The sequence below is a fragment of the Callospermophilus lateralis genome, chromosome 7 (assembly GCF_048772815.1).
Source record: "Callospermophilus lateralis isolate mCalLat2 chromosome 7, mCalLat2.hap1, whole genome shotgun sequence".
Classification (NCBI taxonomy): domain Eukaryota; kingdom Metazoa; phylum Chordata; class Mammalia; order Rodentia; family Sciuridae; genus Callospermophilus; species Callospermophilus lateralis.
The window spans coordinates 101,890,821-101,907,191 of record NC_135311.1 but is presented as its reverse complement, the minus strand read 5'-3'; the positions used below and the strand labels follow the sequence as shown (position 1 = coordinate 101,907,191).

General features: G+C 49.1%; 1 protein-coding gene across 3 annotated transcripts in view; it reads left to right on the top strand.

The window, feature by feature from the left end:
* Positions 1–10,836: 10,836 nt before the first annotated feature.
* The window catches only part of Acot11 (acyl-CoA thioesterase 11), a 48,588-nt gene continuing 43,053 nt past the window's right edge, over positions 10,837–16,371 (top strand). Inside the window, exons 1-2 of one of the 3 annotated variants that reach the window (XM_076860300.2) lie at positions 10,879–10,974; positions 11,250–11,350. In XM_076860300.2, coding sequence (XP_076716415.2) covers positions 11,345–11,350 — 6 coding nt within the window. In that variant the 5' untranslated portion in view covers positions 10,879–10,974; positions 11,250–11,344. Of the gene's footprint in view, positions 10,975–11,249; positions 11,385–16,371 lie in introns of all 3 variants that reach the window. The other 2 variants (XM_076860298.2, XM_076860297.2) reach the window with 2 other exon arrangements.

Sequence of the window (16,371 nt, the reverse complement as noted above, 5' to 3'; positions counted from 1 at the left end):
CCCAAGGGCACTTTATCACTGAGCTACATCCCCAATATCTCCTTGGTCTTTTTTTAAATTAGAGATAGGGTCTTTCAAAGTTGCTGAGGGTCTTGCTAAGTTGCTGAGACTGGCCTCAAACTTGAGATCCTCCATCTTCAACCTCCCAAGCTGCTGGGATTACAGGCATGTGCCACCATGCCTGGCTAAGGATAGTCTTAAAACAAATGGCACTGGAACAAGTGGTGAACTATGTTTAAAAAAAATGAAAGTCGGCTGTGCCGGGCATGGTGGTGTGCACCTGTAATCCCAGCAATTCAGGAGGCTGAGGCAGAAAAGTTCAAGTTTGAGGCCAGGCTCAGCAATGAAGCAAAGCTCTTAGGGAGACTCTGTCTCAAAATAAAAAAACAAAAGGGTTGGGGACTTAGCTCAGTGGCGGGGTATCCCTGGATTTAATCCCCAGTACTGCAAAGCAAAACCAAAACCCAAACACCTCTATCTACACTTCTCACAAAACAAAAACATTAAAAAGATGATATATAAATATAAGGGCCAAAACTATAATACCTCTAGAAGAAAGCATAAGAGAAAATCTCAGTGACCTTGGATTTGGGAGATGTCTTAAATTGGACACAAAAAAACCCTATACTGTGAAATTGAAAATCAATAAATTGGATTTTATCAGAATTAAATAATTTTACTTTTCAAAAGATATTATTATGAAAAGGAAAACATGAGCCATGGGCTTGGAGAAAATATCTGCAAAACAGATATACAAAGAATAACTTGTATATAGAAATATATAAAGAACTTTTATTTAAAATTCTTTTCATTGTGATAAATTATACATAACATAAAAATTGCCATCTAAACTTTTTATTTTTTTTTTGGCTGATACTAGAGATTGAACCCAGGTGTGCTTTACTACTGAGCTATATTCACAGCCTTTTAACTTTTTTTTTTTAATTAAAAAGAAAAAAAATTTTTTTGAGACAGGGTCTTGCAAAGTTACTCAAGGCCTTACTAAGTTGCTAAGATTGGCCTTGAACTTGAAATCTTCCTGCGTCAGCCTCCTGAGAATTAAACAATTTTTAAAAAATATATTTTTTTTAGTTGTAGATGGACACAATACTTTTATTTTATTTTTATGTGGCACTGAGGATCGACCCCAGTGCCTCCCATGTGCGAGCTCAAGTCCAGCCCAGATTAAACCATTTTTAAGGGTAACCGTTCTGTAGTGTAAAATCTATTCAAATTCTCTAGAACTTTTTCTTGCAAAACTTGAACTCTGGGGCTGGGGTTGTGGCTTAGTGGGAGAACACTTGCCTAGCATGTTTGAGGCACTGGGTTCAATCCTCAGCACCACATTTTTATAAAAATAAATGACTAAAATAAAGGCATTGTGAAAAAAAATCCTAAAAAAAAAAAAAAGAAAAGAAAAGAAAAAAGAAACAACAACAACAACAACAAAACACTTGAACTCTGAACCCTTTAAATAATCTCTATTTTTCCCTCTTTCTCCTGCTCTGGCAACTACGATTCAACTTTCTTTGTCCATGAATTTGACTGCTCTAGATAATTCATTTAGTGAAATTATATAGTATTTCTTTTTTGTGATTGGCTTATTTCCTGAGCAAAATGCCCTCAAAATTTATTCTTGTTTAAACGGTGCATGGTGATACATGTAATCCCAGCAACTTAGGAGGTGGAGGCAGGAGGATTGCAAGTTCAAGTTCAACCTTGGAAATTTAGCAAGAGGCTGTCTTAAAATAAAAAATAAAAAGGACTGGGGCTGTAGCTTAGTGGTGGAGCACCTCCAGGTTCAATCCCCAGTAATGCCAAAACAAACAAAGGGACCACCATGGTTCGTGCCACCCCAACCATCCTTCCTGTCACTGTGGGAATTCCTCTTCTTTGCAAAGTCCACCAATCCCTTAGGTTTCTATGTGTCCTCAGATGTGACTCACCAGCACTTAGAAAGTGGTCTTGGATGTCATTTGCTGTTGCTGACACCCAGAGACCCTGCTGAGCGGAGATTCAGCATCAATGTTGCCTGCTGAGCCAGAGATGGCCTGTGTTGGCACCCAGGCTGCGGCTCAGGCCCACCCATGAGATGCTCATGATTCTGGCCCTGAGGGTCTCACCCTTTGGGTGCTCTGAGAACATGGCTGAAGCCAGTAGCAAGGGGAAGACCCTCATCTGTTACCACGGCAGGTCCCCGAAGGAGGCTGCGTGGGCCTCAGGTATGACTTGTTGCACAGCAGGTCTATTTCCACCAACTGTCCCTTTCTCCCCACAGTGAATGGGCCGGATGAGTTCCTGCATCAGCCTCTGTGGGTGCCTGGAATGCCCAGCCCCCTCCAGCCCCTGGTCCTGGTGTGGAATATACTCCCAGTGCCACACTCCTCCTCCTTGGCAGCATCTTCTTTTGAGGACCACTGCTGTACTTTGTTAAGTCTCTTCTCAGTTTACCAGATGAGCATGTGTCCCAACAGTGGCTCTTCTATTTATCTATGTAGCTGGCCCCTCCAAGCCAATGACCACTGACTGGTGTCCTAGGCCAGATGCCCGACTCTCAAGGATCCACCAAACCAGATATAGCCACTCACCCCAAAGACCAAACAGAAAAAGTAGTGGCAAAAAGCAGGAAGAAACTTTAACCAATATGGCTGTATTGGGAAGGAAAAGTGAGACCCAGCGTCTCAGCCCTGCCTTTGGGGGATTCATATGAACTTTAGTTTTAGATGAAGAATTGGGGTAGGGGCAAGAGGTAGGCAGAATTGAAGAGTCTTGGTCAAATTGTGGTCTCGTTGATCATGGTTTTTATTTTTATTTTTAATTTTTTTAGGTGTAGATGGACACAACGCAATGCCTTTATTTTTATGTGGTGCTGAGGATTGAATCCAGGTCCTGCCTGTTCTAGGCGAGCGCTCTACCGCTGAGCCACAATCCCAGCCCCTGCTCATGGTCCTTGTTGTAGTTCTGCAGAGAGAGAGGTGGCTCTGGGGGTATTTCAGTTACCATGGGACGACTGCTTCTGTTTAAGGGGACAGTCTCACGGGTGATTTGCCTGCAACATTTACTGTTCCTGAAAGGTTTTAGGCAACAACTGAAGACTTCTAGGTGGTACCCCAGGGGTCTGAGACAGGATGATGTGGAGGCTGACAGTCGAATGTCCTTGTGTCATAGGACATGAGGTACCTCCAGAGAAGGGTCCAAGAAATTCCCAGAGAGAAGGGGTAACTCAGCTCAGGATGAGCAGGGTCCTTGGCTTACATAAGAAAAAAAAAATAATTTCAGCACGTACCAGAGGCATAACAGGGGTTTATTTAGGAAAGTAGATACATGTTCAAGAGAGAATGTGGGCAATCTCAAGACAGAGATGAGCTTTTGTCTGGCTCTTTTTTTTTTTTTTTTGGATCAAGAATTGAACCCAGGGATGCTTTACCATCAAGCTACATCTCCAGCCCTTTTATTTTTTATTTTGAGATGTCTCAGTAAGTTGCCCAGGCTGGCTTTAAACTTGTGATCTTTCTCCTGACTTAGTCTTTGAGTTGTTGGGATTACAGGCACATAGACCACTGTGCCTGGCCTGGCACTTCTTTGAAAAGGGAATTTGGGCCTGGTTCAGTAGTGTTCACCTGTAATCCCATGTTCTCAGGAGGTTGAGGCAGGAGGATTGAAAATTCATAGCTAGCCTGGGCCACATAATGAGAGTTTGTCTCAAAATAAAAAGGGTTAGGGATGTAGCTCAGTGGTATAGCACCCCTGGGTACAATCCCAGCACCACAAAAAATTAAACAAAATAAATAAGTTTAGCCAGGTGTGGTGGCGCATACCTGTAACCCAATCGGCTTGGGAGGCTGAGGCAGGAGAATCACGAGTTCAAAGCCAGCCTCAGTAACTGTGAGGCACTAAGTAACTCAGTGAGACCCTGTCTCTAAATAAAATACAAAAAAGGGCTGGGGATGTGGCTCAGTGGTCGAGTCCCCCTGAGTACAATTCCTGGTATTAAAAAAAAAAAAAAAAGTAAGTCAATAAAGAGAGGCAACTTGGAGAGGGATGTGTGTGAGAAAGTATGTAGGGATGATATCAGTCTAGTGATCACAAGGCAGTTTATGGTGGCCAGGTCAATCTCGGATCTTTAGGCCAACGTGCTCTTTCTTCATTATATAATCAATATATGGTGGTGGAAATCTCCCTAAATTATAGGTTTTTCAAAATATGGTAATTCTCTTAATCTATTTACTTTGAGGGTTAATTACAGTGCTCAAGGTAATTATCATAAGTGAATAGATTTCCCAGGAATTTGGAAGTGACTACCTTAGGAGAGAGACTGGTTTTGGGAATGACAGGCCTGGAAGTGTATAAAGAACTTCTGAATCAAAATTTCATTTCCTTGTCCTTCTTTCTTTCTGTCCCCTATTTCCTCCTCCTCCTCCTCCTCCTCCTCCTCCTCCTCCTCCTCCTCCTCCTCCTCCCCACCCCCCACTGTTACTGGGAATTTAACCCAGAGGCACTTTACCTCTGAGCTTCATCCCCAATCTTTTTTTTTATTTTGAAGCAGGGTCTCACTAAGTTGCTGAGGCTCTCCTGGAACTTGCAATCCTCCTGCCTCAGCCTCCTGAGTCACTGGTCTTATAGACTTGTGCCACCTCATCTGGCTTTTTTCTATTTTTTATTTTTTGTATTCTACCTCACTTGCAAATCTTGGCTAAGTCTGAAAGGAGATGAGATGGGTCAAAGGTAAAGTTAGAGCTAATGAAACTGAGTTACCAGTTTTTAGATGAACACCCCTTGGATGATTAACATACCTATGTGTGCATTTAAGATAATAAAGGAGACAGACAAAAATGAAGGCAGAGATGCCAAGCAGTATTCTGCTTTCAGTTACCCATAAGACATCTGCAGGTGTAGGCAAAGTCACTGCTTTTAGCAAAAGCAGTCTCTGAGTCCATTATCCTAGGAGCATATCCTATATCAGATAGTTCATATCATATAAAATGCAACATACAGACATATGCTGAGGATTGGAGAGATGCCTACATCTCTCAGCTCTAGCCTGACTGGAAGCACATGTCCCCAGATGTTAACGGTGGTTCACTCTGGGTGAAGAGATCCTGGGTGGCATTGATTATCTTTGCACTGTTTGGAGCCATCAATTTTTTCCCCTATCAATACTCATAAGGGCAAGGTCAGTAAGTCCTACTCAGAACCTTATCCCAGCACAGGGCTGGGCCCATAGCAGGCGTTCTATAAAGCTGAGGTCTGTTAGCAGATAGTCCTGTTGAAGACTATAAGGGGTTGGTTTAGCGATAACGGAGGCAATTTTCACGCCCCAGCACCAGCTGCACTCGGCCTGGACCTGGTGGCAGCATTTCCGCCCCCGTCCAGTGCCCGGGAACTGACGCCTTGGGAGGGCTGGAGAGCCTGGCGCCGGCCAGGGGGCCTGGACTTTTGTGATCTGCTGGCCCAGCAGCCGGGGGCCGCCCCACCCGCTCCTGGCAGGGGAGGGACCGAGCCTTCTTGTCCAGGAACTCGCCCGGACCGCTCCCGCCTTCGCCCCTGCCTGGCGCCGCTTCCGCGCCTCCCTCCAGCCTCCGCGGTCAGCCTCTGCTCTGGCACCTCCGACGCTCCCCCGGCCTCTGCCCAGCAAGCAAGACGGTGGCTCCGGAGTGTCCCAGCACTTGGGTAAGCTCCCCTCCACTCGCCAGCCCATCCCCCACGCCCCCGGAAGGGCCTCGTCCCTCCCTCCAGGCTCCTCCTCCCCGCAGGTCTCTCCGGAGGCAGGTGAGCCTCTTTCCCGAACTGGCCTCCGGACGGCCAGGTGATGCCGGATGGCCTCTTGCTTGGGCATGCTGTGGCCTGAAGCATCCCGGGATGGGAAGCTGGGGTGGGCGGGCCTCTCGCTAGGACGCGGGAGGACTTCAGAGGCTGCCTGGGGAGGACTTGGGGACTTGAGATTCGGAATCCAGAGGGTGCAGCCCGTGCTGACTCACTTGGGGACGTGCTGGGCCCGGGAGGACAGCCCTCTTGCTGAACAGTTCCTGTGCAAGGAAGTCGGGCCCAGTAGGGGATTCCTGCTGGTGAGACCCCAGAGGTAGGATGGAGTGCGGGGCTGGCCACACTCGCTCCTCTATCCTGGATCTGCCTTCGTGACCTGCTGACCGTGCCGCTCTCCATCCGCACCTTGCTGTCTTCTCTTCCTGGACCATTTAGCTTGCTTCTCACTGCTCTACTTGTCCCCGCTTCTTCTCCACAAAGGGCTGGGCATCCGAGGGGCATGGCTTTGAACCACCTCCACTTCCTCTTCCTCTGGTATCACTACCCCCTTCCTCCACCTCTTCCTCCTTCTTGGGCCCCTGCCCACCCCTTCATTCATCCCACAGCTTCCTGTGTTCTGTCATGCCCGAGGGGGCCCCTAAGAAGCAATTGGAGTCTTCAGCCTGGGGAACAGGAGGGGACTGAGCAAAACACACTTGGCCTTCATTGGATCATGTGTTCATGCCTGCATGTGCTTCCACTTGCTCACACAGCCCCTGTTCTTTCCCATTCACTCATTCATTCATTCTGGGGACACTTATTGAACATCTACTATGTTTAAGGCTCTGAGTGAGCCAGAGGTGGTGGTACATCCTGTAATCCCAACAGTTCAGTAGGCTGAGGCAGGAGGATTGTGAGTTCAAAGCCAACCTTCGCTTAGCATGGCCCTAAGCAACTCAGCAAGACCCTGTCCCTAAAATATGAATAATATACGGAAATAAAATATAAATAAAATGTGAAAAAGAGCTGGGGAAGTGGCTCAATGGTTAAGTGTCCTTTAGGGTTCAATCCCCTCTATCCCCCCCAAATAAGACTGAGTGTTCATGGGTGTGTGTGGGTGTGTGAGTATGTGGGTGCGTGAGGATACTCTGTGTTCCATCTCTGCTGCTAGCTTGCTTAAGGTCAAAAAGAGGATATTAGCACAAATTTTCTGAATTTAAGAGAAGCATTGTGAAATATAAAGGGCTATAAAGTGTGTGTGCTGTGCGTGCCACTTAGGATGGGAAAGAAAGGCTTCCTGGAGGTGGTGGCATTTCAGCTGTGCCTGAGTGGTAAGGTCTGGATGTAGACTCTTCATTACTCTTGGACCATGGGGTGGAGGCAATGGAAAGAAAAAAAGAAACCCTAGGTGTGTGAGGGAACCGTGGGAAGCAAACTCATGGCGCGAGAGGATTAGAAGAAAGCCTGAACAGGGAGGCCTCACATGGGACCGGACATGTGCTCCCATGTCTCGGCTGGCTGTCTCAGGCCCCAGGGGAGCAGCCTTGTTCTGAGTGGCTGTTAAACTCTCTAATTGTCTAGGCAGCCTTGAGGGAGTTCACCCTTAATCCAGGGGGTATACAAGTGGAGGCTGGGATCCTAGGGATGGGCATGGAGCTGTAGGTTCTGGGCCACGGAGGATACTGAAAAGTGGAAGTTGGAGCGGATGATGTGGGAGGTCCTCCTGCCCAGGGAATCTGTAGTCCTATATGGAAGGCTAAAGGCCCAACTGAAGGAATTTCTCGGGGTTTGGTTAGTTATTCTCTCATTCATTTCCTCACTCACTCCTATACCTATTCATTCATTCAATTCATCCATCCATTCATCTGTCGCTCTGTAATATCAGGGCCTGTACTGGGGACTCAGATGACTCCGATGAGGTCCCTGTGCTTGTGAGTCAAATGGGAAAGACGGACCCAGGCCTGACAGTGACAACTCAGTGGCACTGTGATTTGTCACTGGGTGGGGAGAGAGGGTATGGACCTGCAAAATGAATGTAGACATTTGTGCTCCATCCAGGAAGGCCCGACTGTGGGGTCAGAGAAGAAGGATGCAGTGTGGGGAAAGGAATGCTTGGAGGAGAAAATACTCTGGGCTCACAGGGCTTCCAGAGCAGGCTTTCTGCAGACAAGGAATGTCCCAGAGGCTCACTGGAAGACTGGGCCTTTGGGCTGAGGACGTCACAAGCTCTTTCCACATTAAAAACAATCCTGTTGCTGGGCATGGTGATGTACACTTGTAATCCCAGCAACTCGGGAGGCTGAGGCAGGAGGAGCCAGAGTTCAAAGCCAGTCTCAGCAGGGTGAGGCCCTAAGAAACTCAGTGAGACCCTGTCTCTAAATAAAAATAGGACTGGGGATGTGGCTCAGTGGTCAAGTGCCCCTGCGTTCAATCCCCGGTATCCATCAAACCAAAACAAATACAAAAACAAACCTGTCATAATCCCCGGTAACAAACAAACAAACAAACAAACAAAAACAAACCTGCCATGCCAGCAGCTCAGGAGTCTGAGGCAGGAGAATCACAAGTTCAAAGCCAGCCTCAGCAACTCAGAGAGGCTATAAGCAACTCAAGTGAGATCCTATCTCAAAATAAAATAAAATGTAAAGAAGGTCTGGGTATATGACTCAGTGGTTAAGTGCTCCTGGATTCAATTCCTGGCCCAAAAATAAGTAAATAAATAAATAATAAACAAATAAATAAATCTGGGCTTCATTCTCCCCTGTGGTAACGTGGGAGGACTGACTTAGGTCCCTGGTTCTCAAAGTGAGGTTCCTGGTGATCAGCATCAGCATCACTGGGGGTATTATTTCAGTTCTTGGGCCCTTCTTTGGCCCTGTTGAACCAAAAACTCTGGATATGAGCCCAGCAATCTGTTTTAACAAGCCTTCCAGGTGGTCCTGACTCAGGCTGAAGTCGGGCTTCTCTGGACTTTGTATGATTCATGCACATGTTTCCTGCCTCCTGCATTTGGGACCCTGGTCTGGGTGCTGGTGGGCAGGGAGAACAGAGATGAGTCAGATGTGGTTTCAGCCCTCAGGGGGCTGCCCGGTGAGTTGGAAAGGGGATGCAGATACCCATGGGAATATTCTCTACAGGAACAGACAGTGCAGAGCTGCTGAGGTGATGAGACAGGAGCTAATTCTTTAATAAATAACATGGGGAAGAGAAAACCTTTGTGAGCTGGATGGGTCTCTGCAGAAATATCTAGCTCTCCATTGCTTGTTTCTGGAAGTCCTCTTATAAGTCTAACCAAAGCCTTTACCTTATGCCTTGTTGTGGGGTTGTGCAGACAGGGCTTTGGACTTGAGGTCAGGAGTGGTCAGGAGTGGTGATTCTAGTCAATGTCCTCACTTTGGGTGGCTCCCTGTCCTCCTTGGGCCTCAATTTGTCCATTTCTAAGATAGGGTCGCTGGGCTAAATCCAGTGAGGCCGAGACATGCTGTTCCTTTGGTGAGAGGGTGGCTGGGGGCCAGAAGCTCTCTGGGTTTCCATTCCTTCCTTTATATAGTTGAGGGCCCTGAAAATTGCCCTGGCTGCCTGCCTATCAAGTTACCTCAGGGACGGAGTGAGAGGAGCTGTCCCTCTTGGGGCTTGTTTCCTTCCCAGTCCAGGCAGGTTGCGTGAGACCTCTTCAACTCATGCGGCCCTCATCATGTTGGGTGTGTTCATCATTCCCAGAGGCACCTGGCATCAGAGGCCCTGCAAGATGAGCCTCCTCAGAGCCCTGCATCTTCTTCTGTTCCTGTTAGGCCGTCCACCTCACTCCTCTTCTCAGTCTATCCAGAGCCATTCAAACTTCAGGCCAGCTCTGGCACTGCCAGGAAGCAACCTGGATTTCCCCAGTCTTCAGTGCCAGTGCTATCTGTGGGCCATCTTGCTGTTTTTAAGGTCTTGCTGATTTTAATTTCTCATTTCTAGACACAGAAATGCTGACAAATACAAACTCTTTGAGGGCAAGGCCTGAGCTCACAGGGAAGGACATTACAGTCCTTGATTCCCAGAGCAGGGAGGCCTAGAGAGGAGGGGACTTGCCTGGAGTCACACAGCACATTAGTGAAAGAACCAGACCCAGAATCCAGGTCTCATAGACATGCCCAGAAGAGACAGCATTGAGCTTATAGTGAATGAACTAGGAGCATGAGGGACAGAGGAGAGGGCAGAGGGCTGGGAGCTGGCCTGATCCGTTTGCAGGTGCTTTGTAGTTATTGGCTGTACCACCTGGGGCACCTTCCTGGTGGGTGCCTGGCTCACAACAGGGGCCTGGTTGTTATGGGGTGCTTGTTATCTCCCCCATCCACTTGTCTACCGCAGCTCTCTTGCCTGGATCCCTTCCCCCACCCTTTTATTTTCTACCTTCCAGGCTCTTTACTGTCCCAACTTCAACATGAGTGTCAACGTTTCCTGGTCAAGCTTCTTGCAGGAGTCAGGGGTAGAAGGGGAAAATCCTGGTGGTGACTACAGGGGGCTGAATCCTGCATGGCCATCAGGTGGAATTTGGCAGGTGCCACTTTTAGAAGAATCTCACTGCCCAAGTTAAAGAAGTGAGTGGTGCGACCTGCCTCTGGTCAGCAGCTGCTGGACTTGACAGCCTGGATGGGTGGAGCAGGCAAACGGCTCTCTCCAGGGTGAAGAGTCCTAGCAGGTGGGTCGGCTGTCTCTGCAAGGTGGCTGGCAGCGCCCTGGCCTCCCGCTATGCTGCAGCCTGACCCCTTGTGGATGGATGGAAATCTGGACCTGGAGCTGAATCTCTGGCCCCTGGGGACCATCCTGGAGCCTAGGGTCCCCGTGGGGAGGATGACGGAGCCGGCATGGGGGCTGGAAATGGGGGTGATTGGAGTTTGGCTGGGGTTGGAAGCCGAGTGAGCTTATGGCTGGGTGTCCAGTAGGTGGGGACTGGCTCCCGAAGCGGCGGTGCCCAGTTGGCCGCCCCTGAGAACCCTTCTGGGCAGGGGTTCCAGGAGGAGGGGGGCAGGAGCGGCTGCGGAGAGGCCGCGTCGCGGCGAGAAGCTCTGGCTGCGGAGGGCGGGAGCTCGGGAGGAGGAGCCCGAGGCCACTGGCTGCATTTGGAGCCCCAGCCGGCTGTGGCTCAGGTGACCTGCGGCTGTCTCTGGGAGCGCGCTGCTCCCCACCGCCTGGTCCACACTGCTAGCGGCCGCAATGATCCAGAATGTCGGCAATCACCTGCGAAGGGTATGACCGGTGGGCTGGGGCGCGGGAGGCTGGGGACCCAGAAAGATTAACGTTTGCTTTTGAAGTTAGAAGTTCTTCTGCTTCTTTTTTTCACTTTCCACGGGCCATTTTCTAGCTCTCTTTGGAAAGAAATTGCAGAAGCCCGGGGCTGTTTAATTATAAGCAGCAATTTCCAAACAAGCCCTAGGGACCACTAGATCCCCAAGGGCTGGCTCTTTGACTGGAATCACTCCCAGCGAGTTCTGGAATTCTTGTGGGGTTGTGCATTTCTGCAGGCGCAGTTGTGTGTGTGTTTCTGCTGGCCGTCTGAGCTGGCTCTGTGGTGTTCCAGCTCCCGGCTAGAAGGCCTTTGAGCGATGGAAGTTACAGGATGAAGGTGTGTACACCCTCTAATGACGGAGCGTGACCGGGTAAGGACGGGAGAGCAATCGCAGGACCATGTGAGGGAAAGGCCATGTGGTAAAGTGTTCTGTGAGGTGACCTTGAAGAGCACTTTCCCCTAGAACCTCCTAACAGGGACTTTGGAGCTGAAATTTCATGTTGAGGCCCCAGGCAGACTCAAGTGCCTCTCAGTGTCTGGCAGGGATCTTTGACCTGGTGCATGGAGAAGGGCTCCAGACAGACTGGCAGAGCTTTGCTGGGCGAACAGTGGCTGTCTATTGGGGACATTTTCAGCAAAAAACTTTTAAAAAGGGACTGAAGCGAATAAAGAAATGTCTTATTTGTCCCCCACTTCCACTTGCACAGCCACTGTTCAACTTGGCCTCCTGCCCTTCGAGGTGAACCTGTTGTCCCACAGCCAACCCCCTTCACACTGCTTACCTGACGCTGGGGATCTTGGTGACCTGGCTTGTGCATGCCTCCTTCGAATCCCCCCATCCTGCCTTTCTGCGTTCTCGGCAGCAGCCCACTGTCCTGCTTTCCATGGTCTTAGTGTCCCCGTGGTCTCTCTTTCAGGCTGGTGTCCATGCTGTGCCTTCTCCCAGTCACCCCAGCCTTCCTGTGCCTTTCCTAAGCTGCCTCTGTGGCAAGTTCCTCTTGAGCCATTAGATTGAGCTCAGATGCTGCCTCCTCAGGAAAGCCCTCCCAGATTTCTCACATCACTGTGCACTGCTATGTGAGCTCCTTCTCATACTGGAATATGTATGTGCTTGACTCGCGTGTCCACCTCTCCCACAAGCCAGTGAGCTCCATGTAGCTGCTCCTGGTGAACCCAGCACAGAGCTGGGCCTGGCCAGAGTCCAGGGAATGATTAGTGAATGAATGAGAATAGGCGACTTCTCAGCCAGGGCAGGTGGGATCTGAATAGCAGGACCCAGGGGGCAGAGAGAAGGTCTTCCAGGTAGGTGGGCTGCCTGTGTCTTCTCTTGGTCCCTGTTGTATTTAACCCTTCAGGACTATTTTCCCATTAATCCTCATCTGTAATTGGGGACAAGCCAGTGGGTAAGAGTAGTGTCATTTTATAGTAGCAGATCCCCATAAGTGCTGCCTGTGCCAGGCACCAAGCCAAAGTCAGGTACATGTTAACTCAATCATTTCTCTGAGGGAGGTACACTTACCACCCCCAAATTGCAGATAAGGAACCTGAGGCTCTGAGATGTGAAGTGATTTGTCCCAGATCACACTGGTATGAAGTGGCAGAGCTGGAATTTGAATTCAGTGGTCCTGGCTCCACAGTTTGAGCTTTTATGAAACCTGAGACAGAGTCGGGAATGGTGGTGCACTCTTGTAATCCCAGTTCAAAGCCAGCCTTAGCAACTTATGGAGGCTCTGAGCCACTTAGCAAGACCCTGTCTCAAAATAAAAAAAAAAAAAAAAAAAAAAAAAAGAAAAGAAAACAAAGAAATAAAAAGGATTGAGGATGTATCTCAGTGGTTAAATGCCCCTGAGTCCAATGCCTGGTACAAAAAAAAAAAAAAAAAGAGAAACCTGAGACAGCCAGATGAAGGTCCAGAAATGACATTCAACCCACATGTCCTGAGCCCATCTGCCATTTGGTTCCTCTGTACTACCTCCATTGATTCTTGGAATGGAGCAGGGTGTAGATGTGGAAATTGGGCTCATGAGAACACAAGGGACCTCACATCAGCTAAAAGCACTGTGACCTTGTTTGCTACCTTTGAACTTGTGCCTGGTTGGCAGAGATTCTTGAATTTCCCTTGCCTCTTTTCTTAGCTCTTCTTGAATTTGGGAGATTTGGGAGGGATGTTTTCTGGTTTGGTATCAAAGCTGTTTTTAATGAAAAGCAAGCAAACCCCAAAACCCCACCAAAGTATTTTCACTAGGTACAAAGAAGCCAGATTAAACTGGGAACAGAAGTAGGGGGTTGTTTCACAAGTCCCACTTTGCATGGTTTGGGGACAATTTCCAGTGCCCTAAGGCACTGCAGACAGAGTGAGTGTTGAAGTCTGGTAATTCTGGCTCCTACTCATGACTGGGTACCGAGCAAACACTTGGTGTGTATAAGTGACTGAGTGAGTGACTGAAGCAGGGTGCTGTGTGTGGATCCGGGGATGCTGGAAAGTTCTCCCTGTCCTGACTCATACATGTCTCTTCTTTCCCCATCCAAGAACTGAGTCCTGCACTCCTGACCGTCAGTTCCCTGTACAACCTTTTTACTCCAGAAATAGTGACAGGGATGTTTGTCCCAGTTCTCTCGTAAACATCTGTGGGTATCTGTGCTTGTGTTCATAGACCTATATGCTAGCTATACCTCTAGCATGATTGTGCTACCTCACCATGAACCTGAGGGCAGCTGGAGGAACTTCTGTCCCAACTCGACCCACGCAGCCTTGTTAGGGGTCTGGCCCAGGATGCGGGGAGGTTTAGGATATGGCATTTGGATTAGAATCTTAGGTTCACTCCATATTCACTGTGTGACCTGGGCCAGGTGTCCCTCTGTCTGGGTCTCAGCATGTTGGGTGATCATAGAGGTCCCCTAACCCTGACATCCGGAAACCTGAACATTTGTGACAGATCTGTGTATCACCTCGAGGGTGGTCTTGACACAGAAAGGCAGGGGCTGGTCTCCCTGGAGGAGGAGGAGGAGTGGTGGAGAAGTAGAGACCTGTAGACATAGAATGATGTGCCTGTCACATAGCAAGGGTTCAGAAATGACTGAATGAAGTCATGACCACGGAAGTGGGCTGAGGTGGTCCCAGAGGAAGAGGTGAGACTTGAACAATCATCATCAACCTCTTCAGGAGCGGTGTGTGAAATCCAGTCTGGTCATGGGCAGGTGCCCTTAGTGTTCTTAATCTGTCTGGAGGACTCTTCCTATCTTTCAAAGTTCAGCCATCGCTTCCCACTTGAATCCCCATCCTACCTGGCCCCAGAGTAAATGAGGTCTGCTCAGGATGTGCTACCCACTTCGCTGGTTCCCTCCACAGGTACTTAACTCCAGAGGAATTAACTTGCGGCGGGTGCTGACAGCTAATAGGGGACAGATGGTAAAATGGTAGTCAAATCAATACCAACGAAAATCTGTCTTAAGTACTGTGACTAAAGAGTCATTGCCCTGTGCGAGCTATGCATCAAGCATGCAATAACTTATTTATTCCTTGTAACAACTCTGTGAAGTGGATAATGTTATTGTGTTCTCATTAAAGGTGAAACTGAGACAGAGAGATTAAGCACTGTTTCCCATATCACACAGCTAGTAGGTGGCATCGCAGGGCTTACCAGGCTGTCTGGAGCACTGAGATCTGAGAGAAAAGAGAGGGAGGTCAGGGGAGAGCTCTTTGAGCAGGTGACAGCTGAGCAGAGATCTAGTGGCTGAGCAAAGGCAGCTATGGGAAGACCTGGGGAGGAGCATTCCAGCGGGAGTAGTGTTCATTTGTAGGCTCTGAGGTGTGAGAGCTTGCTGTGTCTGACAGCTGAATGGAGCCCAGGTGGCTTGAAGTGGGGAGAACCAGGGGCAGAACAGCTGAAAGAGGCAGGGATGAGGCTCTGAGATGCTGCAGCTGTGCATCTGGGCCTTGTAGATGAGGGGGTTTGGTGTGCTGTGAGCTCCTTGAGACTCTCCGGTCCCCAGGCTTAGTACAAGATGCACAGTCCCTGCAAGCTGGACTCGGGGACCCAGGGAAACAATCTTCCTGACTCTGCTTCTCTGTGTGGCTAGCACTCTGATGGTCCCAACTGCCTTCCCAATGACTCCAACTCATAGCAGGGAGGCAGGGATAGGATCAGCCCCCTGCACAGAGTAGCTACAAAGAAGTGAGATGAGGTGCCTGGGTTCCTGAAGCTGGCCAGAGAGACTCAGGACCCACCTGCTAGCTTGGGACCCTTCTCCAGGTCTTTCTTTGGCAGGAAAGCATATGGAACTTCTGTGCACACAGTGGGTGGTTTCCATTACCCTTGGACCTACCCCATCCAGCCTCCTCTGCCCACCCTTGCACACTGACAATGTGGGCTTGGAGTCCCAGGCTGTCTGAGCTGATCCTCCCATGCATACATATATCAGGGTCTAGGGAAGGTTGTGCTGGGTACCTTGGCCTGTGCCTGTGCTGGTAGTGGGACTGTGCTGGCATCTTGGAACTTTTGGAGAGCTACTTACTGCTCTGCCAGACAGTGAAAGGGTCCAGAGACCTTCCTACTTACTTTGCCTTTGTAGGCTCCAGTTTTTTGATCTGTGAAGCAAACTTGCCAGGTTGTTGATAGAACTAGCCATTGGAGGACTGTAGAACTTGGCATGGGATTGGCCTTGGTTAGTATTCATTCCTTTTTTTCCCCATCTCATCTGGATTTGAGTTTCCTCAATGGCCCAGTGGCAGGGCTGGTTGGTCTACTGAGATGGTAAGAGTTAACTTTTCTGTTGAGAACCTACTAAGTGTTAGGCATATTTAAATGTCCTAACAGCTCTGCAAGGCTGCTGGCATTCAACTGGCTTTCTTTCCCCCTCTTTTGGTATTGGGGATTGAACTCAGGGGTGCTTTACTACTAAGCTACATCCCAGCCCTTTTTATTTTTATTTTGAAACAGGGTCTCACTAAGTTGCAGAGGCTGACCTCGTATTTTTGATCCTTCCAGCCTCCTGAGTCACTGGAATTATAGGTATGCACCACCATCCTGGCTCAACTGGCTTCTCAGATCAAGGCTCTGGCATTAAGTCACTTTGAGCTAGTTAGACAATTTGAAGTCTTGCCTGATCCTAGGGGCAGGGCAGGGATCCTGGGTACCAAGGTTCTTTACCTTGTTCTGGTCCGACCTGGCTGAGCCAAGAAACTGACATATTTGCTTGTACCTGCTCTGTCCTGTGGTTCCAGGCACAGGTGGTGCTGCTAGCTGGGTCCTTGGCCAGCTCCCTGGCTACAAGCCTGTGCCCTTGTCATTCCCAGGAGCAGCCTCATTGCAGGTCAGAGGTGGCATCAGGGCAGAGTTTGGCACTTTGGGGATGCA